The sequence below is a fragment of the Hoplias malabaricus genome, chromosome 15 (assembly GCF_029633855.1).
Source record: "Hoplias malabaricus isolate fHopMal1 chromosome 15, fHopMal1.hap1, whole genome shotgun sequence".
Classification (NCBI taxonomy): domain Eukaryota; kingdom Metazoa; phylum Chordata; class Actinopteri; order Characiformes; family Erythrinidae; genus Hoplias; species Hoplias malabaricus.
In genome coordinates, this window is record NC_089814.1 from 12,181,644 (window position 1) to 12,205,859 (window position 24,216).

The 24,216-nt window shown below is 37.1% G+C and overlaps 1 protein-coding gene across 1 annotated transcript; it reads right to left on the bottom strand.

Annotated features, from left to right (window-relative positions):
- Positions 1 to 13,196: 13,196 nt before the first annotated feature.
- On the bottom strand, positions 13,197 to 23,468 carry gpat3 (glycerol-3-phosphate acyltransferase 3). Its single transcript, XM_066645766.1, has 13 exons — positions 23,362 to 23,468; positions 22,702 to 22,899; positions 21,171 to 21,237; positions 19,848 to 20,142; positions 19,172 to 19,246; positions 18,868 to 18,957; positions 18,441 to 18,534; positions 17,656 to 17,771; positions 17,488 to 17,543; positions 16,046 to 16,131; positions 15,836 to 15,964; positions 15,656 to 15,735; positions 13,197 to 14,894 (listed from the first exon to the last, which is right to left on the bottom strand). Exons 2-13 carry the CDS (start codon positions 22,846 to 22,848, stop codon positions 14,804 to 14,806), a joined length of 1,326 nt encoding a protein of 441 aa, XP_066501863.1. The 5' UTR covers positions 22,849 to 22,899; positions 23,362 to 23,468; the 3' UTR covers positions 13,197 to 14,803.
- Positions 23,469 to 24,216: the final 748 nt, after the last annotated feature.

Below are 24,216 nucleotides of genomic sequence, written 5' to 3' on the forward strand. Positions count from 1 at the left end.
CAATTTGGAAGACACGATTATATTGTGGAATTGGCTCATTGGTGTCACTGATGTAGTAGTGTAGCTTTAGTCCTCTATACACGGTCACACACACGCAAACACACAACATAGCACTCTCATTCTCTCTAAATTCTCCAGAAGCACTTGTGTGAAGTTGATTTAAATCTTGGTGTTATGAAAGTTTTGATGTGAGTGTCACTTTACTGTTGTTTTTCCTTCTAAAACGCCACTGTCCTGATGAGATTGAATTTTATAGGACAGTGTTCCACAGAAAACTGCCCTAAAAAGGCAAGAGGATTTTCACAATCAACAATAAAACCAAACATACAGAAGTAATGTGTGCATTTGCGTTAACTTGTACATCACAGCACTGACAGCACTCTTTGTGTGTTGCATTACATTTGCTGCAATTAGAAATGACACGTCTGTGACGAATTGCAGTCGGCTAAAATGTGCACCATTTCCAGAGGTTAGCAAAGAAGATAAAACAGGGGATGGACATTTAAATTGCAAATCATCCACTAAAGCTCTGTTAGGAAGATTGATGGCAGATTTTGGGGGTTTGATTAAGCTTTAGTGAAATTACTGTGATTAGTCAGCACTTAAAAATCTGAGGAAAATTAATCTCTCTATGAATTGAAATATAGTGTTATCATTTTGGTATTTAAATAAGACAAATGACAGAAGCCATCTCATTGTCTTTATGGGGACTTCAGTAGATATTACAATCATTCAGGATATTAATAATGGAATTTGAAATTTACACACGTTAATCATCAAACATTTGAAAGCTAAGTAAGAGAAGGTATTAGGTCATATTCTATGAGCTGAATACAAAACATTGGTGTATTGCAGTCAAAATGCAGCTATGGGAAATGTGAAGTCAAACCAGTAGGTACATATGCAACAAGCTTTTTGTAAACATTATAACACAGGGCTTTGCAGAAGTTAATTTCTGCTGCAAAAATTTGATGCGTGATTATATTTTACTTCATATCTGATATGAATTAAGTTCAAATAAGTGCTGTGTAGCTACAGTGCATGGAACCAAAACAGTAACAAGAACAATGTATTAGACTTCAGTGGCTCTGGCACTGTCTTTCTTCTTAGTGGGAGGAATAGGGATTTTATAACGCAATTTGTTATAAGACACACAAAATCCCCAGGCCTTGATAGATTTATTAGAAAAGAGCAAACTGGGGTGCCACCATCGCTCCAGTGACCCCATACATCATGGCCTTTGTGACCACATATTAAGTGCTTTTCTCATCCCCCGCCCATTAAAAGTAAATAATCTGCAGAGAATGAGACATTTGTTAAGGAGGCATCCTATTTTTCATACGTGACAGCTATCTGTTCATACGCGGGGCTGGAAGGTGGGCTGGTGGAATGGGGTCGTGGAGTGGAATGATGATGTAAAATGCAGAGGGGCGATGCACATTCATGGCCTGTTCTTCTCTGCCACTCCCTAAGAGCTGCAGCCAATATATTCTACAGCAACAAAATAAATATATGTACACAGATCAACCATAACATTATGACCACATTCTTGTTTCTACAGTCATTGTGCATTCTTTCAGCTTCACAGACCATACAGGAGCACTTAACAGTTACAGACTATAATCCATCGGTTGCTCTGTATACTTTGCTACTTGCTTCCTTTCACCCTGTTCTTCAATAGCGAAGACCACCAACACAGAGCAGGTATGATTTGGCTCATGGATCATTCTCAGTACTGCAGTGAAGTGGTGGTTTATATAGTATATAGAGAAATATATATTTTCTATTTTGATATTTATCTGACGGAGATATATTTGTATATATTGTTCCAATTAATATAATCCTTTTAATGAGTTCCATAAATTTGACTTTTTTTTTTTATTCTGTGAAGTCCAGTTTTGGAAGGTTTTTTTTTTCTGTGAATTTGTATACAGTGTAAATACATACTTATCTATGGAATATTGAATCCTAATGCCACTCATTAATTTCTGAGGCACAGAATAGGAAAAGCACTTGCTGAAAGTCATTTTGTAATGAGAACCCAACTGTGAGCAGGAGGCACATAATTAAGTTCATCAACTTAATTATTTCCTTTTCCTGCACACAAAGGAGAAGGAAAGAAAAAGGAAAGCATTCGTTAATTAAGTCGCCGTCATATTGGAATAAATGAACATTCGAAAGCAGCATCAGTTTCATGTTGTTGCATATTCATAATGTTAAATTAATTTAATATTCCTCATATAAATCATGCAAATTTATGAAGTGAAGGTTTCGTTTTATTGCACCATATTAAGTCATGTTCGATGCACAAGGTGGCTTTGAAGTGAAGCATTAGCCAAGGTTAGCCGGGTATATTTATGGCCTACCTGTCAGTTAATACTCAGTTGGGTTTTATTGCTCTTTAATGTGCTGGGGAGAAATAACAAGGAGCAAGCTGATGATGGTTATCATGAGACAGATCTACAGAAAAGCAGCATGTGGGGTAGATCACTCATATTTAGCTACATACTGAATACACCTGTTTTACTGCGTGAGTGCGCAGACACAGAAACAACACCGGGAACATAAAGTAGGTTTGCTTTACTGTGAGAACAACAGGAAATATCTGTTCTGCAATTGAGTGTGTGTGTGTGGTGGGGGCAGGAGCAAAAGTACCAAATCTTACCTAGTGTTCCTTTAAGTCAGAACGTTAAGTTCTGTTCATATCTCTGTTAAGTTTCTCTGTTCATATCTTTTGTTTGCTTCTCAAATGCCATTTTGTTTTGACCTACTGATTCCTATACATGAAAGCTTAACAACACTGTAAACATTGCACAAATATCTCCCTATGTCCCTATTATTTAAAATGAAGTTTTTTACATTTTAAAACATCATTGCTCTTTTATAACAACAGGGGTATGCTCTATCAGCTTTCATATCTTTGTTAAAAAAATGTTAACCTTGGAAATTAATCATCATTGAGCATATGCTGAATATATTTGTCATTGTCAGCACACAAATCACAGTTTGATTGTGGTTGTGGGCAAATGGACCCCATTATTAAGAAAACGAGCTTTCAGGATTTTCTAGCCATTATTTCATTAAATAATGTGGAATAAAATACTCTGAATCCTTAGGGGATCTGTTGAGGTTTCAAATGTAACACTCGCCAGCTCATATCCTTCACTCCTGCTCCCCTGGACTGTAGTGGAACCACAAAGGCTCCCTTAAATAACACGCGGCACATGTGAAACATTTGGCATATGACCAGGCCAGGGGAAATGATTAGTCGTCAATGAAAAAAATGTAAAGGCACTTGATAAGACCCCTGGTTTGGGTCGTAACATTATGATTGTTCTTAACTAGTGCGAGTGAGGGAAGCCAGATGGGTCATATCCCCCTCATTAAGGACTCATTGGGGGAGCCCTGTACCATCAGCCTGATCCGGATTGTGCATTTGCTGCAATTTGCCACGATTAATAGAGGAGGGTCACACCGGGTCACTTCCAATTTCCACCCAGACGGGCAAGAAATGGAAACAACTCATTTGCACAGATCTGAATAATTCGCTCCCTAGAAAAAGGGAGAGAGAGAAACAGAAATATGGGCCGTGGAGAAAGAAAGAGAGGATAAAGGAATTGGGTTGAGGGCTCGAACATTGCCGCACCTTGCACAATAATAACCCATGCAGCCCCCGTCAGCTTGCATAAAGGCAATAATGAATATGATAGAGGATATGAATCCAGATGTAGGAATAAAGCCTCCCTTTCTCCCTGCTGTCTCACTTGGGAGCGCGTGTTGCGTCTAGCGAGCTTTTAAACTTATCATAAATGTATTAAGATTGCACTGGGCCATGAAACAGCTGTAGACAATTAATCTTCTGCAAATCTTATCTGAAGAATTGGTTTCTGCAAAGTAACATCTGCTGCGAGAGGCGATTATTCATGGGCAACGCGCTCTCGCCACACTTTTATGCATAGGGCATGATCATTGGCAATGAAGTAAAAATTTATAGTTTTCCCTGTTCAGTAAAAATAACATTCGGCAGCATTAAAACATCATCCATCAACATTGTCTCGGGGCTCAAAGCCCATTGCAAGCGGAGAAATTAAAGAAAATATTCATTTCTGTGTGAACTTGTAGTGTGCTGCTCCAGTGAGCTGATATTTTCGCCTTCTATTTTTCCCCCTCTTTGGAGAAAATGAAATTGAACAGTGCATTTCAATATCACTGCATGGCTTGCTGTTGGCCCTGATGTGAAATGTAGACAGTGTGACTGTCATTACGATTTTCCCATGATGCCTCACACAGCACTGATCACACCTCTGCTGCTGAGGAAAACTGAAACACAGCAGGTGTAGGGAAACACGACTGAAAATCAAATTAATATCATCACCACATATGGTATAATATTTCATTAGCTGTCATAACCAGCAATCATTAGCTCAACACAGACAGTGATGAGTACACAGTCTTATAATAGCAAAATTAACTGTTCATATAGTATCAACGTTTGTGAATCATTCTAGCTGAGCCTTATAAAGAAAATTACATCCAAGGCCGCTCATATTGATACTGACTCAACTGTACATTGTAGAGTGACCCACACCAAAACACAAAAGCATTTGGGAAGCAAACATGAGATCACAGCATAATAGCGTGAATAGAAGAATGCAGCAAAGTGTTATATGTTAAGAACGTACATTCAATCAATCTCTTTTGCAACCATTTCATCTCGATCAGGGTCGGGGTGGGTCTGGAGCCTGGCTTGAATCACAGGGCACAATGTAGAAACAAACATATACCATGTGGCTTGACCATCACAAGGCATCCCAGACTCACCCAGCCCCTCTCACACTCACATTTGTGAACAATTTCACACAGCCAGTCTACCTACCAACATGTGTTGAAAACTGAAGCTCCTGGAGGAAACTCATGCAGACACACAGAGAACACTTGGAATAAACCATGACACAATTAACGTTAAACAACATATTACTGATTCAATGACAGGTTCAGGATATGTTTTGTAAAAACTGAAATAGCTTTTATGAGATATCAATACCTTCTTTAAAGAAATGAAAAGGCTTCGTCAGACATGAGGGGGCTGGAGACATTTAAAGTTATGTCAGTAGTGTGCTGTGTACTAGTGAAAAACAAGCTGCAGAAAATGACTACTAATCTAAAAATATACACAGCAGGACATCAGATGAGCATCATAAATCCATAAACTAATATTATTATTATTTTTTAAAGCATAGTTTTATAGAACAAACATGTTTATGGATTTATAGTGCTCATCTGATGTCATCAGAAAGATAATGAGCTATAATAACAAATAAGAAACATTAAACATTAATATTTAACACATTTATTATTTGTTGTTATGTTTAGCAGTGACACAATACACTATCTGTGAGTGTTAAATGTAACCTGCTTCTGCTCAAGTTTTAATATTTTTTATTGGTTATTATACTTCATTATCTTTCTTAGCAAGTGATCAGTAGCTACCCGCTCTGGCAGCAGTGACAAATCCTCAGTTTCATTAATAGCTAAATGAAGAGTTGATATAGTATTAGTGTGTGTGATTAGTTCTAGGTGGGCTGCATGAAGAAAAGGAAAATCAACTCACAATGAACAGGAATGTTTATGGAGACACTGCCTTCTTTATTTTCTCTACATTAATTATAGTCATGTGACTTCTTATTTCCCAACTGTCGGCACCTCACAGATGGCAATATTATTTACAACACACACTGTGGCCTGGAACGGGGCCAGATGCAATCTTAATATGAATTTGATCATCTGGAACTTTGGCAGCTTGTCAATTAGGACCATTTTTTCACAATAGGGTTTTTTTTTTCTTTGGACAAAGTTTTCTTTTGATGTAGAACAACACCAAGTGTGAATATATGAAAGTAAAGAAGGGTCACTTTTAGTGAATTTATTAAAAAATATGAAATGCTTATACAACTCTAGTCATTCTGAAGTGTTGGCCCTCACCATATCACCTGCCTAATGGACATAACAAACATATACACACATACAGAGCCAAATCACATGATCCAGTGCCTGAGTTATATCCTGGAAGGCCATATTTATATCTATATTTACAGCCACTGAGTATTTTTCAAACACTCATGTATTTACTTTTTAGTCATCTCTATATAAAATGTTTAAACAGTGGATGGTATAATTCCTGTGCATTTTGGCCCTGTGCCTTCTCTTACACTACACCATATACACGGTGTGTGATAAGAATGTTTACACAGTTGTTCCACAAATCTTCACTGTGAAATAATTTTCCCAGTGAAAGAATAGAGTTTATTATGTTTGCAAATACATTTATGTGTAAATGAGATAAGGTCATCAGTTTAAGAGCTTAAAACCAGCTTCATACACTGCTTTTTAAACTATGAACAGAACAAACACCCCAAATGTCAACAAAAACAATAACTCCAATACAAACAGCCTACAAACAATCTGATATAATTCACATTTGATGCAAAACTACCTGCCACAGCCTTTTCCCACCTTTGAGAGGGGGATTAGGTTTAAATCTCTACATGTATTGTTCAGTGTGACATGCTCAATTTATCATTAGTTGTGAGGAGAGAACGGATGAGTACACTTTCAATTTGGTTCAGATGCTTTCTTCATTCATCACGCATCCTCATCCATCATTTCCTCGCTTTGATTTGTTCAAAAACACACTTTCATAAGTTTAACACAATTAATCATGAGGCTGGATAATTTTCTATTAATGGACCGCAGCCTTTATTTCAAAATTTATTTGATGAACTTGCAGAGGGAAGATTTTTTTTTTCATGGAATCTGTTCAGGGGAAGACTCACATTGCTCAGAAAGCATGAAATTGTAGCACACCCAATTAGCTACTCTGCTTTGTTGCTTTTTCTTTAAGGCTATATGTACATTTCTTCAGACCTGCTTTCCTCCGGCACTATCTGAGCATGGCTTTGGTGTTCATATAACAGGTCCTGACAAATTGGAAAAGTTGGCGCGAAAGATAGGAGGTGACCTGAAAACAAAAGCAATCACAGCTGAGGGTAAAAAGCAGAGCAGTGAAGCACACACACTGTTCCAACTCAAGGTGAGATTCTGCCAGTCTGTCAATAAAACATGTCAAGAAATGTGCCTCCCATCACAGAAAGCCACAGACTATTTATGACCAAGTTCATAAAACAAGATTATTTCCTACTGTTCTGGTTTTAGCAAAAAATAAAAAAACAAAACAAAAAATTTTTTATTTAACGTTTTTGTAGAATTCAACTGTTAAGATGCACCAAATAAGTTGGTTTGACATGTAAATGCAGCTTTCTAGAGAATCTGAGCTCGAACAGCTGCTTATCCAACATTCATTCATTATCTGTAAGTGTTTATACAGTTCAGGGTCGAGGTGGGTCCAGAGCCTACCTGGAATCATTGGGCGCAAGGCGGGAACACACCCTGGAGGGGGCACCAGTCCTTCACAGGGCAACACAGACACACACACATACGGACACTTTTGAGTCACCAATCCACCTACCAACGTGTGTTTTTGGACTGTGGGAGGAAAGCGGAGTACCCGGAGGAAACCCACGCGGACACGGGGAGAACACACCAAACTCCTCACAGTCACCCGGACCGGTTCTCGAACCCACAACCTCCACATCCCTGGAGCTGTGTGACTGCGACACTACCTGCTGCGCCACCATGCCGCCCTGCTTATCCAACATTTTTTTTTTTCAAAATAAGGATACTAATATGTAGTTTGCCCCCCTTTGCTACAGTAACAGCTTAAAGGTTTCTGGGAAGTTTTAATGATAGATGTTGTAACATTGCTGTAAAGGTCTGAGGGCATTCAGTCACAAGGCTCTGGTATTGATTTGCATGAAAAGTTCTGAATCAGAATCTCCAGTTCAGCTTGTCCTATAGGTACTGAATAGAGCTTGATCACTCCCGAGATGACACTGCTCTACAGCTAGATAGATAGATAGATAGATAGATAGATAGATAGATAGATAGATAGATACTTTATTGATCCCCAGGGGAAATTCAAGAAACTGAGCTAGTAACTCTAGTAGGATTTATATAGCATGAAGGCCTGCATTCTATTCTTTTCCATGGATATAATCTGTATGGATCAATGTGTATATCCAACTGAATGTCAATGACCTTAACATGAATAGCTGGACTCAAAAATTACAAACTTTGTGTCAGGTGTCTAAAGACTTTTGGTCATAATGGACAACTCCCAAGAAAAGTTTTTGGCTAAATATTAATATACTCAGAGTACATGTAGGTTCAGACTATTTCGGGTAGCTCACAAAACACTTTAATTTATAAAACATAGAAATATTTGATCAAATTTTCAATATAATATGAAATTGCATTAAATAAACTGTACATCAGTTGCATTATAATGTGATTGAAATAAATTTATTAACAGTAAACCACGTTCTATGTGTGTCTCAGGTAGACAGCATGATTCCTGGTTCCTGTGACTGCTCGTGTGCAAAATCACTATTCAAAATGGTTTCAGAGCCAGCGCTGTCTTCGGGGTAGAACAAATGTAATTAGTTACCAGCCAAAAGGCAGGGATGAACCTGATTGGTCAGAACACATTGGGTTGGGATTTTCAAATACAACGCATTAAACCGGTTATGCTCCTCCTAGACCCCTGTGTTTGCCTGCTCTGGCTTTAGAAGATATAGACATGCAATAGAATTTTCTTTTTGTTATTGTACTTAGTTCTGTGTCATAATGTGTTTTTAAGCGCTGCAAAAATTCCAGTATTTTGTTTTGTTTGATTGGAGGGTAATGGAACTGCCTCTGAGGAAGCTGTAGAATGTTTTAATGCTCTGCTGCCACAAGGACAGATTCTTAAGAAGTATATTCCTGCACATTTGAGCTATAACTGCTGCACCTGAAGGAGCTACAGAATGTTATACAATAAAGCTCTGCTTTCTCTGAGACAGGGGCTAAGAAAAAGCAGAATAGCAAATGTTTGCTGCCTCTGAGGAAGCAAAGCACTATTGTAGTCTGTAGCTTCTTCAGAGGCAGCAATCATAAATCAAGAGGCTTCAGAGGCAGTAGAATTGTATTGTGTAGCATTCTGCAGCTTCCTCTGAGGCAGAGTCATAACTCATATGTGCAGGAAAGTACTATTTCAGAATCTGCCTCAGAGGCATTATTATATTTTGCATTTAATAATATTTTCTATATGGAACGGAGTTACATTATCCTCCCATAGAGCAAATTAAAATACTGAGATTAAATATATAAGATTAAGTCTACAGTAAAAATTTAAGTTGTATTTCACATGTATTTCTTCCAAAGACTAAAGGGAAACTACAAGGGTCTCAGCCCAATGTGCTAACCAATCACATTCATTTCTGGCTGGTAACCAATTACATTCCTTACATGCCCTGTAAACAAATGTGAGATACGAGTTTCCATTCTGGTTTACATCTGAACAAATAAATACCACAGATGTTTCGAAAATGTACTGTATTCCCCCTTTAAAGCTAATTATAATGGATTTTCAGGTTATGTACTTTGTCAGAGCATCATTTAGAAGTCCATTATATTGTTCATTAAATCTGTTTGTTCATTCATTAGCTTTGAAACAGAGTAAATGAGCTTGCTTATCATAACAAAATGTAAAATGAGTTAAAAAGCATCCTTTATGAAACAAAGGCAATAAAGTAAGAAAATTACAATAGACCGACCAGAAGGTGTGATGAAGACACGGCTGTAAAAAGGAAGCTGGTAATAACTAAATAAGAACATAATTATTTCTCAAATTGAATAGTCTGGAATCTCACCGCAAATCAATCAGCACTCGACTCAAAGAAGTTCAGACTCCATCGGAGCTCAATCAAAAAGAAAAAAAATCAATGCAGCCCAACTCTAGCCTGTTTCATTAAGCTATGTTAATCAGACAGAGCTGCAAATGAGTTGGTGTTATGTTTCCCCCTCCTGGATCCTCACAGTACAGTACAAAATCTATGAGTTGTCTTTTCACAGTTCTGTATGTTATGCAGGGGAACATGGCCACGGACTCAGCTTGTATTACACCATTATAGAATAAAAAAAATTGGTGTAATCAGTGAAGGACTATATGTGGGATTTAATTTGGTTTGACCTGTAAATAAATTTAAACTAATATGCAGTTGATTTTATGCTAATGACCTTTCTGCAAACAGTACTATAGTAAAAATACCACTTTTCAGTTATTTTGCATTATATGTATATAGACTGTAGGATTGTGTATAGGAAATGGAAAGACAGTGGTAAATAATAGCAGATAAAACTTTCTTGAACAGGAATTTAAAGAAAGATAATGGAACTCTGATAGAGCACCAAAATTGTCACCTTTAAAGTTTTCATCTCTGAGAAATTCTGAGATGAGAAAAGTCAAACTCCACTCTTTCTTCAGATCTCAAAAATTCACAGGTGTTTCTGTCCATGCTCCCACTGTGAGAAGGCAACCATATGAGTGGTTGCTGAGAAAAGGGAATAAACAAAGAGGAATATCTACATGCAAATCAAACACAGAAGATGCTGTGTTACTCAAAACAATTGACACCCCAGAGCCCAGACCTTAAATCATTGTATGTACTTGTGATTTTTGAATATGGAGAAGCAGAAAATACAGACAAATTCTAAGACTGAACTTCAGAGGTTTAAATAAAATATATATTTTTAACACAAAAAAGTGGAAATTGAGATGATTTCAAACACTGAATACTATTTTTTAATATGAAACATATTTAATAAATGCTTTCTGATTTTATCCTCATGCTGAAAATAAATAATTACAAATAACAGCTGTTTCCTCTGAAAAATATATGAAAGGTTGTTCTCGGACTTTTGCACTATACTTAATATCTCAACATTTCCACTTCAATACATTTCTCTGGAAGGCTTTAAAGGAGTGTGGCCATATGTCTTTGGGATGGGCAAGTGAAGTACACTTAGAGGCTTTGAGCTTTGTTTTCTGTGTAGACGTTACAGCTTAATACACGTTCTTTGGTTCCAGCCATGGTCCAGTGTGAAAGCTTGGCTAACTGGCCTATTGAAGGCTGAGTACACATGCCTGATTGGATTATTTGTCCTCTCAGCAGCCATGTGGTCAGCCCTTTCAAATGGACCGTGTACATTCTTTGTAATTCATTTTTTTTTTCAGACAACTCAGACTGTAACCAGTGTCAGCAAGAGTGCACATTGTGGCCAGGGCCGTCTGGTTAGAGAAAATTGGCCTGATCTTCCACTGCCTATCAATGTAATATATGAAATGGGTTTAATGACAGGAGATTACTGCACTGGCAGTATGTTTATATAAATTGGACATTACAGCAAGTAAATGTAACTTAAATGTAAACATGCTTGTTAAATATTATGTGGAAAATAGTATTTATTGGCATAATGACAGGCATTAGCTTTAAGCTGAACCAAATGCCAAGAGCAGCTGAGCTAGGATGGTAATGATTCACACTTAACAAGTCGATGGTTCATTCAGTTGTGAGAGCGAGCTGATCTTTATCTGGAAAAGCAAGTCGACCATGAGTAACTTTCTTCTTTGGTGAACACTTAGCATGTACAGCTTGACTCTATGAGATGAATTTAATGGGGTAGTGTTAGGGCACAATCAAGTATTAAGACCTATCAAGGTGTAGAGCTGGCGGAGAGCAGAGAGAGTGTGCTGGGATTTCTCTCAGTGCTCCTCTATTGATTTTTCTGGGAGAGACACAGCGTACCTCACAATCTCCTGCATTAGTGCAGGGGCTCTGCTCCAGTCACAGAAAGGATTGTAGAACAATGTATTTAAAAAACATTTTCTTCCAACTAATGGTGGGTCTAGGGCAGAGCCGGGGTCATTTACCCTTCTGATTAGGTAAGCCACTCTGTTCCAGGCAAGCTGTGATTTAAAATGATGTTCGGCCTGAACTACATTCTCCGGGAAAATGATCTAATTTAGCGATTTATTCATATTTACTGAGTGTACTGGCATTACATTTGTATAGATCACATCTGGGTAAAAAACAGAAATCGAGAAAATTGAATCAAAACACAGAGATGCAGCAGGCAATCTTACAGAGCCTACGTTCATGGGTGGGGTAGGGTGGGGGTGGCGGGCTGCAGGGGTCACTCCCATGCTTTTTATGATGTCTCTTTGAAATCTATCTGAATCACATTAAATTGGATATAAAGATGTGCAGACACATACATCACAGTAAATGGTGTGCTGGAGCATCACTCGTGGAGAATCCCACCTCAACAATCAGGTTATAAAATCGGCTCCAGATCCGATTAATAATTCACAATCCTGTTAGGAGAGAACAAACATTTCTGTTCAAGCAATTTAAGTTGCAGGATTGTTATTAAAGCCCAGTGTTGCCACGGGGCTCCAGGATGGTCTGGATGTGAGGTAGAGAGAGAGAGAGAGAGAATGAGAACCCATGATACCTAAGCTCGCTCCATCCCTCTGTGCCAGAAAATAACTCTGCTATTTCACACTCTCTGCTTTCTTTAATAAAGCGCCGTCACAGTAAACATGTATCACGGCCCCCTCTTCAGGCATTCTCTTCACCCTCACCCACAGCCGATTCGCCACGCTCTCGCTCAAGCTCAAGAAACTTTCTTGATTTTTGGTGCAGTTTCTGCTCAGAGATCTAAGTCTCTAATGGGTTTATAATGGCAGGCGTTGCAATTGAGCTGTAAGTAAAATGAGCTAGTAATATTGCAATTGAGAAGTCAATGATGCTCTGAACATCATTAACGCTAATGACAAGATGACGAAAGTTGTATCTTCTTTCACAAGGTTGAAAAGTATATCTAAGCTAGTTTTGTCATTGTAAAAGCAAAGATCTGATTTCAAATTCACATTCTCTCTGTTTTTTATGTATTTTATGCTTTTTGTACATCACTGCCATTCAGAGATACATTTGTGGGCCAATTATTTATTAAAGAGGGCAGTACAATTCTTTAAATGTAATGCCACAGAAAAACATGTCAGGTGGTGGTTCTTGTGAAAATATCAGATGTGAATTTGGAAAACCCCTTAAAATTAAAAATAAAAAGTTGTAATCAAATGTAAATATTTTTCATAAAACTATTAACGTGTAAATAACATAGACACCTTTATTTTAGGTTCAACAGACAAAACAGGCCAAAGTTTTAATCTTCTAGCATGTACATTAAATGTACACGCACATTTAATTATTAAGATACACTGCAGCAAAATACAGGCAAAAACATAATATCACATTGTGTCACAAAAAATCTACTTAACAGTATGAAAAGATAACACTGATTTTAAAAAGTTGTGCTTATACTGAAGAGTTTGTCTTTCATGTGCAGAAAGCTTTCCTTTCTTGGTTTAGTGTGACCCCCAGTGGTCTCTCATAGGAACAGTCGTCCAGGAAGTACAGGAAATATGAGCTCTCTATAGTCCTGGTAAATGAGGTTCCAATCAATGGGGTCTGATAGCACTGATATTGCTAGAAGCGAGTGTGATGACCACAGGTTCAAAATTGTCACTGCAAATGCAAATACCTACATATTTGCTCTATCTGCTAATGCTTTTTTTTTTAAATAATCATACAAAGGATCATGAACACTAAGGCTGCAACCACCAATCAGAAAATTAGAAAAATAGCTGGCAAAGAATTTCATTATCAACTGGTTGGCCTATTTTTTTATTCCATACTACCATGGATAAATATTCAGTCTGTTTGTCTGTCACTGTTTGCGCATGTGCAGCAGTTTTGATGCTGTAGATCAAACATGGGAAGTATAAACAGACAGAGAGTTAGCAGCATCTACTCATCTCCACGCCACAAGGGAGCAGTGGAGCAGTGCAAGCAGTCACCTGCACTCCTAAGGCTCTTCCCTCAACTTTCATAGAAGCTACTGCTTTAAAATCTGAGAACTAACAGTAGACACTAAATATGTCCTGCATTAGGGTGTACAGTAAAGGATATAATCTGTAAGTGTCTGGGCTCATCGAATTTCTTGTTATAAATCACTTTGTTTATTTACAGTGTGCTGGTCTCGTCTGACTCCCAAATGAACGCTGAAGAGCTGATTCTGTGCCTCTATTCTACAGCAGACAATATAGCTTTGAAAACTGAGCCAACGTTAACCCAGAACATGGGACATGTTAACAATTTTGCTCAGTAATAAAGTTGTAAAAAAGGGCACTGTTCATAATGTTACACTGAAATTATGCTATAAACTTATGGTTATTTTTAGATTTTTATTGTGTTTTTATATATTTTCAGATCAACTTATCTTTTAAATGAAAACAATATATAATCAACAGAATAGATAATTGTTAATTGCAGCCCTAATGATCTAATAACACTAAAATGCTACATATAAAATTACTACAAAAGATTCAATAGAATCAGCCTGAGTAAGATTTTCACAACTGGGAGCAATCTGACAGTAATAAGATATAATGTGATAAGTATAAAAGTGTAGGCAATTATGTATGGAAGACCTTTAAAAAGCCAAAAGGCTCAGGAAAAAAGAGAAAAGTATCATATTTCTGCTTTTAAAAAGCCCAACCCATGAGGTATATTTGAACTCAGTTCATAGCTGATACCTCATTAAAGAAGGATTCTCAAATCAAGCTCTCGAATAATGAGAGCTGAGGCTTAATTTCTTCCAGAGGAACTGTCTTCCCAAGCAGCAAAGATTATCAACACTGATTCCTCAAGAACTGTGTAACACCTAACCTGTAACAGGCTGTGAGCTTAATATGATGTAATCAGTTACTGGAAAACCTGACCTACAGCTTCAGTTCAGAGTGTCTTCATTCCTGTCTTACAATCATACTGCTGTACATCTTCTGCTGCTCTTCTTTGTAGGACTGCTTCACTTTCTCTCTTTTCAAGCCCCCATCCCTGTAACAAAGCCATTACATCCTTTTAGTTATTAATAATCACATAATAAACACAACCCCCCACACCAAACCACCCTGTAAAAAGGAATTAACTTGATGTCTTTTCATTTCACATTTATTTCATTTCAAATCTACAACAGAATAGCAGTCGGGACTGTGTACTTTTTTTGCTTTCTGTCTTTTTAAATCTATTTTAACCATTAACCATTTTAAACAGTACTTTATATTAACCCTGAGCAACACAAAACAGAAAAAAGAATATTACAGTAGCATCTTCTGTATGCTGTTTATTCTTTACATAAACTCTACCAGTGTGCAATCCTGTTTTTCTGTTAAGAAATATTAACAAGTCAGTGTGCTCAGGGTCAAGTTGAGAATGAAACTGGTTAAGGATGACCTCTGATAGAGCTCACAAGCATGCTCTGGTTAGCTAATTAAGTTTCAAACCATAGACTATTATAGTATTCATTTTAAACTGAATGCAATGTTAATGATGGTGTACTATTTTACATGGTATTTAGAATTGTAATATGTGGTTTTCTGTCCTTTGTCCCTTACAGGACCCTTACAGCCTCAGTTCATAAACACATCTTACAGTGACATTTGTTGCAGTCCATGTATTTTTATTTTTTGATTTAAATGTGGGATGCAAGTATTAAGATAAAGTTAGAAAAGCTAATCTGCATATAATCACTTATTCTTATTTACTACTCGACATTCAAAATGTTCTGAAATATGTTCATCCCTAGTCTTAATGCTTACCAAGATAAATCAACAAGTCCTCCTTGCCGTGCAATAGCAGATTTGACTCTGTTGGCAAAATGTACCGCATCCTCCCCATCCTAACAAAAGAGGTCGTTAAAGCTAAATGTATATAAGGAGTTATCTTTTAATTTACAAATTATTATTTTATTTACAACAGCATTTCATCTGGCAGCTCACCTGGAGATTCATAGGTGGAAGGTACCATACATTGCACACTATGGCCCAGCTGGTCATCATCCTGAGGAGGTAGCTCACCATGTTGTACTTTGCACTGTTCCAGAATGCATCTCCAAACTGAGGGTCATACTAAAAAAAAAAGATTTAACCTTATGTTCTGAATAGTTTAGGAATGCTGTAAATACTGTAAATTTACAGATGCTTAAATACCTTTATTGCTACAGGGTATATTGTCCCTCCAATCTCAAAACTTCCCTTTTTGAACATCATGACAGATGTGTTATTGATGCAAGTTCCTATCAGAAGATGAAAGCAAAGTCATACATTTTCACTTAGGCTAATGTTAATTTTATGCTGAAGAATAATAAAGTCCACCGTCTGCATTGTATCAGCATTGTTTTTATATTCTCCTTGCTATGCTGTTCTTAAATCATTCATTCATTCATTCATTATCTGTAAGCGCTTATGCAGTTCAGGGTCGTGGAGGGTCCAATGTGTGTTTTTGGACTGTGGGAGGAAACCGGAGCACCCGGAGGAAACCCACGCGGACACGGGGAGAACACACCAACTCCTCACAGGTTCTTAAATCAGTGCTCATAATTTAGTTTATTTGGTTTTGTTCTACAACACTACCACAGTCTTAGTATGTGGTAGGTCATGTTAGATTTTTACAGCATTTAAAAAAGTTTTGTCAGTATATGCCATAAAGGTTTGTACCAATGTTCAGCAAACCTAGCCCACAGAGAGACTAAACAGACTTTAACCTAACAGGGTTTAACTCTTACATTACACATTAGCATGTCATGTCTGTTTCATGAAAACATATATCTCCAAAATAGTAACATTACATGAGAAGGAAAAAACTTTCATAACTTTCAATGGAAGTCAATGTTAAAAGATTTTGGAGCATGTCTATTAGTCATTCATCATGAAATTACGTGCAGGACAGATGCTGTGAAGTTGTGATGACACATATTTTTCATTAAAGAGCGACAATATGTAACTAATATCCTGGCCACACTAGCTTCGGTTACATGCGTCCATGTCCCTGAGCAAGAGGAGGCTTAGGCTCAGCTCAGCTGCAGTGGAAAGTTATTATGTACAGAAATGCATCACTGCCCTCAACCTTCAAACAAGCACATATGCGTAAAATAGCTTCAGGTGAGTTATCAGATTAAATGTGCTCAGGTTTTTACCCTTGAATGTAAATCTTCAAACAGCTATAAGAGAATATATTGCTGCATTATGACAAAGCAAAATTTTCTGAAAGCAATTTATTTAAGGATCTTGTATGGATCATTGAAGGATCTAAATATATATATATATATATATATATATATATATAAAATATTTCCACCATGTAATAATTGGTGCACTGTGAATGCTGAAAAAATTGACATGTTGTTCAAGCTAGGCACTGCTGTTGTTCTGAATTGTGATGCAAATAATTCAATAATTAGTATTTGATAACTATTAACAGGTAATATCACATTAATATATTACATGAAATAGAACAACCTGCCTCTGCAGATTTTCCCAAAAGTAATTATTATCTTATATCATATCTAATCAAAGTACACCAACACCTGACATGCAAATACACTGAGATAATTTCCTTTAATGTAAATTTCAAGTGCTGCATAAGCCCTTACCCTCTGGGAAGATTAGGATTGGTAGCTTGGTTTTGTCTGCGACATGGTCTCTCAGTCTGTGACACAAGAAAACAAGTCCTTCATGCAGCTCATCTAAAGTATGTTTATCCTCAGATACTATTCAAGCTCTGTTTTCAAACGTTCAGATTTACTCCTGTGCTTTCTCACCTTTTGGCCACTAATTGGCGGTCTTTCATCTCCGATCTTTCAAACCACACGTGAGGGCAGGATCTCACCATTGACCTCTGGATGACCCCCATCAGGCCTCCATGTATCTGTCCCACCTATAGAGAGAGGGGACCATTGAAACTTACACAAGCTGCTCTAAGCCTAGGTTTATTCAGGAAATTACACATAGCGTATTTCTATTTACTCGCTTAGTATATACATGAGGGTGTGGTCTTTTGCAAAATGTTTCCGAACTGTTTCTCTACTGAGCTGAAATACACACAACAAAGCTATAGGCCAGTGCAGTTTAGGGCTGCATGGTATATACAAAACACTAGTATTACTGTAATATTCCAAAAGACCACATTTACAATATATTGCCATGTATTCAAAGCAACTGTTATAGAGATTATTTAAATAAGATAATTAAAATAATTTATTTTATTTTATCACCCACACTCAACTAAAACTGTACCTGGTCAGAATGATGACAGCACTTTATTTTTGCATATTGCAGCCAGTATTGCAAAGGTCAACCTTGCAAAAAATGATTAGCAAACAATATATTTGGCAGTCCTAGTTCTGTTCATAGGGCAACAACTGTTATGTTTAAATGAGAAATGATCAACTAACCCCTTAAAATGCCAGACGTATAACATAAGGCTTATTATTCAGTAACTCGAGGGTGTTCACTGCAAAGTAGTTGGGCTATTCTTAGGTTATATAAGTACGTGGCCATTTAAGTGGCTACTGTTTTATTAAATTAAATAAACCTGATAACCTACCATAGCGTAACATCCATCGTTTGCCAAAATGACAATGTCAATGGGAGATGTGTGGTTTGCTACACAAATCCCTCCTTTCTTTGGCCGATTTTCTCTGCAAACATAAACATACAGCATCTAACTTTTCATATATCAAAAGGACCTACACAATATACAAACATTTGTAGACACCTCATCTGTCTCATTTCTTCTACTGCGTGCTGACCACATCATTTAACTGAGCACAACATGGTTTGTACATTCTACCAATTCTACCAGACCATTAGAACAGGACACTCTGGTGCAGTCACACATGTGTCTCAGGGAATCAGGCCCAATGCAAAGCATCAGCGAGGGAATCCATCAATAGGGAATGGGATGTCTACAAATGTGTGGGCATATAGTTTACATGAATAAAGTTTTGGAAGATGAATTAGCAGTTACCCACTTGTTGTGGTAGCGTATTCTGGCTGAAAGTCCTCTAGCACAGATCCTGTAGCATGTGATATGTATCAGATCACTGATCCAGTTCTTCATACTGGGAGAAATGAAGGTGCTAATGTTAGGACACAATGATTCACTCCTAAGATGCCATTTAAACCAATTTTATCTCAAAAGAAATCTCTGAGAAAACACTTCTGTTAAAGTTTAATCAGTTGTTAGTCACTGGCTCCAAATGCTTTACTCTTAGAACATTTGACTTGATATCTTATCTGTAAAAAACTATTTCAACTGCTTAAAAATATTATTACATGCTGTTGGGAAGCAGGCCCACAAGTGAGGTGCCTATGACCAGCCAGCTCAGTCCGATTATAGCCAGGGTGACCCTGTCACAAAGAAGAACAGAAATAAAAGCAATACTTGAAAAAATGCACTTGAAGTGTTCAGTCAAATAGATTAATGTTAAAAAAAGTGCTGTCATGATTCCTAGATTAAACTTGATTTGATCATAAAAAAACACATAGAGACCACCAAACAAGCATTGTTTTTCTTTAAATTCTTTAAAGATATCTGCACAGATATCCATATCAAAGTTCAGCCTTGGCTTCCCACAGCTGAGGTAATCCCATCACATGAGCTGCTCTTCTGTGCTTTGCTTTAATGACATTTGTAGGATAAGTTTCATTTTTTCCTATCTCTGAAAGATGAAAGTTTGTACTGATTATCTAATGGTGAAAATGAATAGGAGTCACATGCTATAGTTTTAGCCCTTCTCCTTATTCCTACCATATGCAAGTGAATGATTTTATAACATATCTCCTAAATAACATCTCCTGAAAAATGAACTTAAGGGTTAATGGGCATGTTAACGGAAACATAAATAAGTAAATGTTGGTCACTGACTTTATTACAGCAATGTACAGTATAATCAGCAGTCACAGGTCTAGTCCACACAGATGTAATGAAACATTATATCAGCAGACTCACCTTAGAGGTAAGAGTATACAGTAACGTATGAACACACCCAGGCCCCATATGATAGTCACTCTCACACTAATGTAGTGGAAGTTATTGTTGGTTCTAGTCAGAAGGTTCCATGAGGCCAACTCTTCAGATGTAAAGCGCTGCGTGACCTGGTCTTCAACGATGCTCTCTATACCCTTCTTACAGAAATAAAAAGCATCACACAGTGTAAAATCTCCTCCAGCAAGAGACTCTGGATAAGATCTTCGTAGCTTCCCAATCTCTTCTTCCATTGAGTCATCATTTTTCTCAATAATTCCTGAAATGACAGATCATCTTCAAATTTTATAACTTTCAGTTTCTAAACTGTTACCAAAGATACAACTTTACAAAATAACCAACACTGCACAGCTCTGTATTTCACTTCAAACTGTATAAAGATATTTACTGGAAACACCTGAACATGGTGTGTCAAACTAAAGGACCGAACTTGTGGACTGTTAGGTTAAGGGTGTTGTTTAATTCTTTTGTGATGTTTCCTTCCTGCTCAGCTCTTTAAAAAAAGTGCTAATGCTTTGTATGGAAAACAACACAGTGCAGCTTTACTTTATGGTCAATGCAAGCCTTTGTCATGAAAATAATTATTAACAACATTAGCAACATAAATGAGACTCCTGTAAGGCTCTGTTTTTGACTTCTTCAAGAAAGTTGGCATGAAAACATCTGAAATTACAAATTTTGGATTTTTATGTCTCTCTTGTCAAGAAATCTTCAACAATACAAAACTGAACACTGTGTTCTTTGCAGATTTCAAATGCATATGTGAATAATGTCTCTAAGGGTAATTACTGCCATGCCACAAGCTGGTTAAAGTTCACATCTAAAATGTGCTGTCCAACTGAAGTTATGAAATCTGCCTTACTGCAACATCACACACATTCGATTAACTTGTTGGTGGCAATAAATAAAACAATTTAAAATAATAAAACTGTAGCACAATATGAAACACTCATTACTTTTTAAAAATACGATGATTCTGAGGTAAACCACAAAGTTGTGCATCAGTACACGCACAATAAAACATGCTTTTTCAGATCCACAGAAGTCTAAATGTCAGCTTGTGCACAACCCCTCTTTTTTATAAGCATGACCAAATCTACATTATTTAAATGGAAATCAATATTTTCTTTATGAATACTAAACAAATTATAATGTTTAGGACCTGGAAGTGTTCTTAAGTGAATGTATTAAAGCGCTCCTAAAATAAGGCACAGATAGTACTTTCTGTATGTACACTGTTTATTCTTTTTAGAAATGCAGGTACAGTGCCAGTACCAACCCACTCACCATTGGGCAGATGAGCGTGTTGTGTGTCCTGCTCCTTCTGTCCTCTCTGGATCCTCATAGTGGCCCACTGTCATTGAACAAGTTTATTTTTGGATGACCTTTATCACACAGCCTCACACATATATTACTTAAACTGGCATAGATGTTTAACCCAGACTAACTGTGCTAATATTATACTGCATATACAAACCTGAAGTGCAGCTATTAACCCATTGAAACCTAGATTAATAATTCAGTAATTAATCTTCATTAATCATTCTTAATTTTGGCAAATATGGAATCTGACATTTACTTTCTGGAATTTTCATAAATTTGACATTTAAACTCTGAAGAGTATTGGATAAGCTCTTTAAAATACATGTAATTAATGAATAAATTGTAATTAATTCCAACCTCGTTTCTACACTCACTGTCCATACGGTCAGCTCCACGGGAGCACTTTGTAGTTGTACAATTACAGACTGTAATCCTTTTGTTGTTCTGCACATTTTGTTACCCCCTTTCACCCTGTTCTTCAGTGGTCAGGACCCAACAGGATCACCACAGAGCAGTAAAGATTTGGATGGTGGATCATTCTTAGAGCTGCAGTGACACTGACATAGTGGTCATGTGTTATGTGTGGATCATACACAGCAGTGCTGCTGGAGTTGTTAAACATCTCAGTGTTACTGCTGGACTGAGAATAGTCCACCAACCAAAATTTGGTGCCGACCACTGACGAACAGGGTGAATCTGGGCAAACAACAAATGTAGAGCAAAAAGTGGACTACAGTCTTAGAACTACAAAGTTGCACCTGTGTGGTTATTGGAGATGAGAGGATGGACAATGAGTTTAAAACCAAGGAGGTTGTCATAATAATATCAGTGCATCAGTGTATCTCATAAAATATTTTAAATGCATTTCTAAACCATCAGGACACATTCTGTGTCATTTTTGTTAAGGTACTGAATTTAGCTGTTGGACATGAATGGTTTAATGCTTATTACCCAGTAACTACAATTCCTAATTAACTATTATGTTTTATATAACTGACAGAGTGAGGAACTGGAAGATAAACCCACATGTGCTTCATTAATGTTCAATGTTTTATGAAACACAATGTATATTATTGTATTTTGTGGTTCACACCCATTTGCCCATTTTATTCTAGAGACCAAGGAGTGTAGAGACTAGTTACATGTATTCAAGTAAATAAGTACACTACAGTAAATAAAGAGAGTTTTCAAAATGTGATATTTCTATGTCTATCCATGTATATTACTGGGTAAATGCTCATGTTTCATATCAGGTTATTCCTAGACACTATATATATATATATATATATTGCAGATGTTAAGTATTCACACTACAGTTGATTCCCAGAAATAAAAAGGTTGCTGGACTTCAACACTTAAACCAAAACATTTTAATTGAAAATGTATTTTGCCCCCTACACACATCTGCTAGAAAATATTTACACTACATAAAGTCTGATTATAAGTAAAAATGTCAAGGTGATGTAATGTTTTTAATGCATTTGTGAATATTTACCTCTAGTGTTTTGACCAAGATTTTAATGTAGAGGTCGGTGAAGCCCAAAGAGACCCCAAACATGGCAGGGAGCACAATGAGCCCCAACACGACTGACAACCACACCCTAAAGACCACCAGCACCTGGTCCCAGCTGAAGCCCTCCATTTCACCAAGACCCCTGTAAGCCACGGCTCGAGCACACTGGTCTCAGGTCATCTGCACGTGGGCATACAATATGACACACAATATTACTGATGCATAACTGTCTTAAACCAGAGCTAGTTTTGTTATACCGGTCTGTTAATAGTGTAAATGAGCAGCAGGTTACCTAGGTTACAGTACATGATTTTTTTCACTTTGAACTAAATATAACTATAAGTTAAAGCTGTTTTTAGTCAAGGCGCGGTACAAACTGATGTTATGTTTACAATTAAAAGCAGCTGGCAAAGCTTTTTCGTCTTTTAAATTACTCGCGGTTTATAACGAAGAGAAATAGATTACAATAGAACAGTGTGATATATATTAAAACTGTGACTTAAAAGTTTCCTTTTTACAAGAACCCGTTATACTTTTACAGTCTGTTACTCTACCTCGCGAATAACAACAACACAACAGCGCCAACAAACGTCGAGTTAAGGATATATTCCGTTTATTTTCAGACATTAAACAAATGCGTACCGTTGTGTCCTTCATTCTTCATTCCCCAGATGTTTGAGACTGATGTTACAAACGCTGCCTCTCCATTTCCCTGTTGATCTCTCCTTGAATTATTTTCGTGTGACTGAACACAAAGTTCAACTTGAAGTTTATTAAAATGTGGCGAAGCTGGTGTCACAGCGCCGCCTTGTGTCCACAATAGGAAACAGGACGGCTTGTACTACTTGCCTGGAGCAAAACGACCATTTATATGAATCTCCGGGCGGTTTTATCTTATATAAGCTTTAATTTATTCACCACACACCCGAGGAAAGACACTTTATTACATAAATCTTACATGCGCTTAACGTGTGGTGCTTCTTGCGGCTTACAAATGTCAACACATGACGTCATGTCACACGGTGTGATCACACCTGTGGCTATGGGTGAGTTAAACAGTGTGATTACTTCAAACCATTTTATTCAGTTTCACTATGATCACTATGACACATCAAAAGTCCACACTAATATGTACCAGTTAAACTCATGGAATAATGGATTTATTAAACGGGAAAAACTAAACATTACATTTCCTGAAAGAGCAGGCACACATCCCACAAACGACCTGCTGTACTGCTGTGTACTAGGCTGAGTGGTTACAACAGAAATGGACTTGGCAGTTACAACCTATTTCTCAAGCCTTGAATGACTACTTAGGATTAGAGTGAGAATAATATGTATTTATGAGATGGTTTATTTTTAGGTCCAAGAAAAAGAGTGTTTAACAGTTCCTAAGATTACTACCGAATATTCCTAGAAGTTTCAATCCACAGCAGTACCTTGATAGGCCACTTCATTTATCTGATTTATTTTTTCATTCATTATTATTATTATTAA

What these genes read in the sequence shown, in the direction of transcription:
- gpat3 (XM_066645766.1), bottom strand. Translation starts at nt 22,848, where the DNA reads ATGGAGGGCTTCAGCTGGGACCAGGTGCTGGTGGTCTTTAGGGTGTGG. An exon ending in TTCCACCTATGAATCTCCAG is followed by an intron (nt 15,736 to 15,835) that starts GTGAGCTGCCAG and finishes CTCTTTTGTTAG; the next exon opens with GATGGGGAGGATGCGGTACA. An exon ending in GGACTTGTTGATTTATCTTG is followed by an intron (nt 14,895 to 15,655) that starts GTAAGCATTAAG and finishes GCTTTGTTACAG; the next exon opens with GGATGGGGGCTTGAAAAGAG.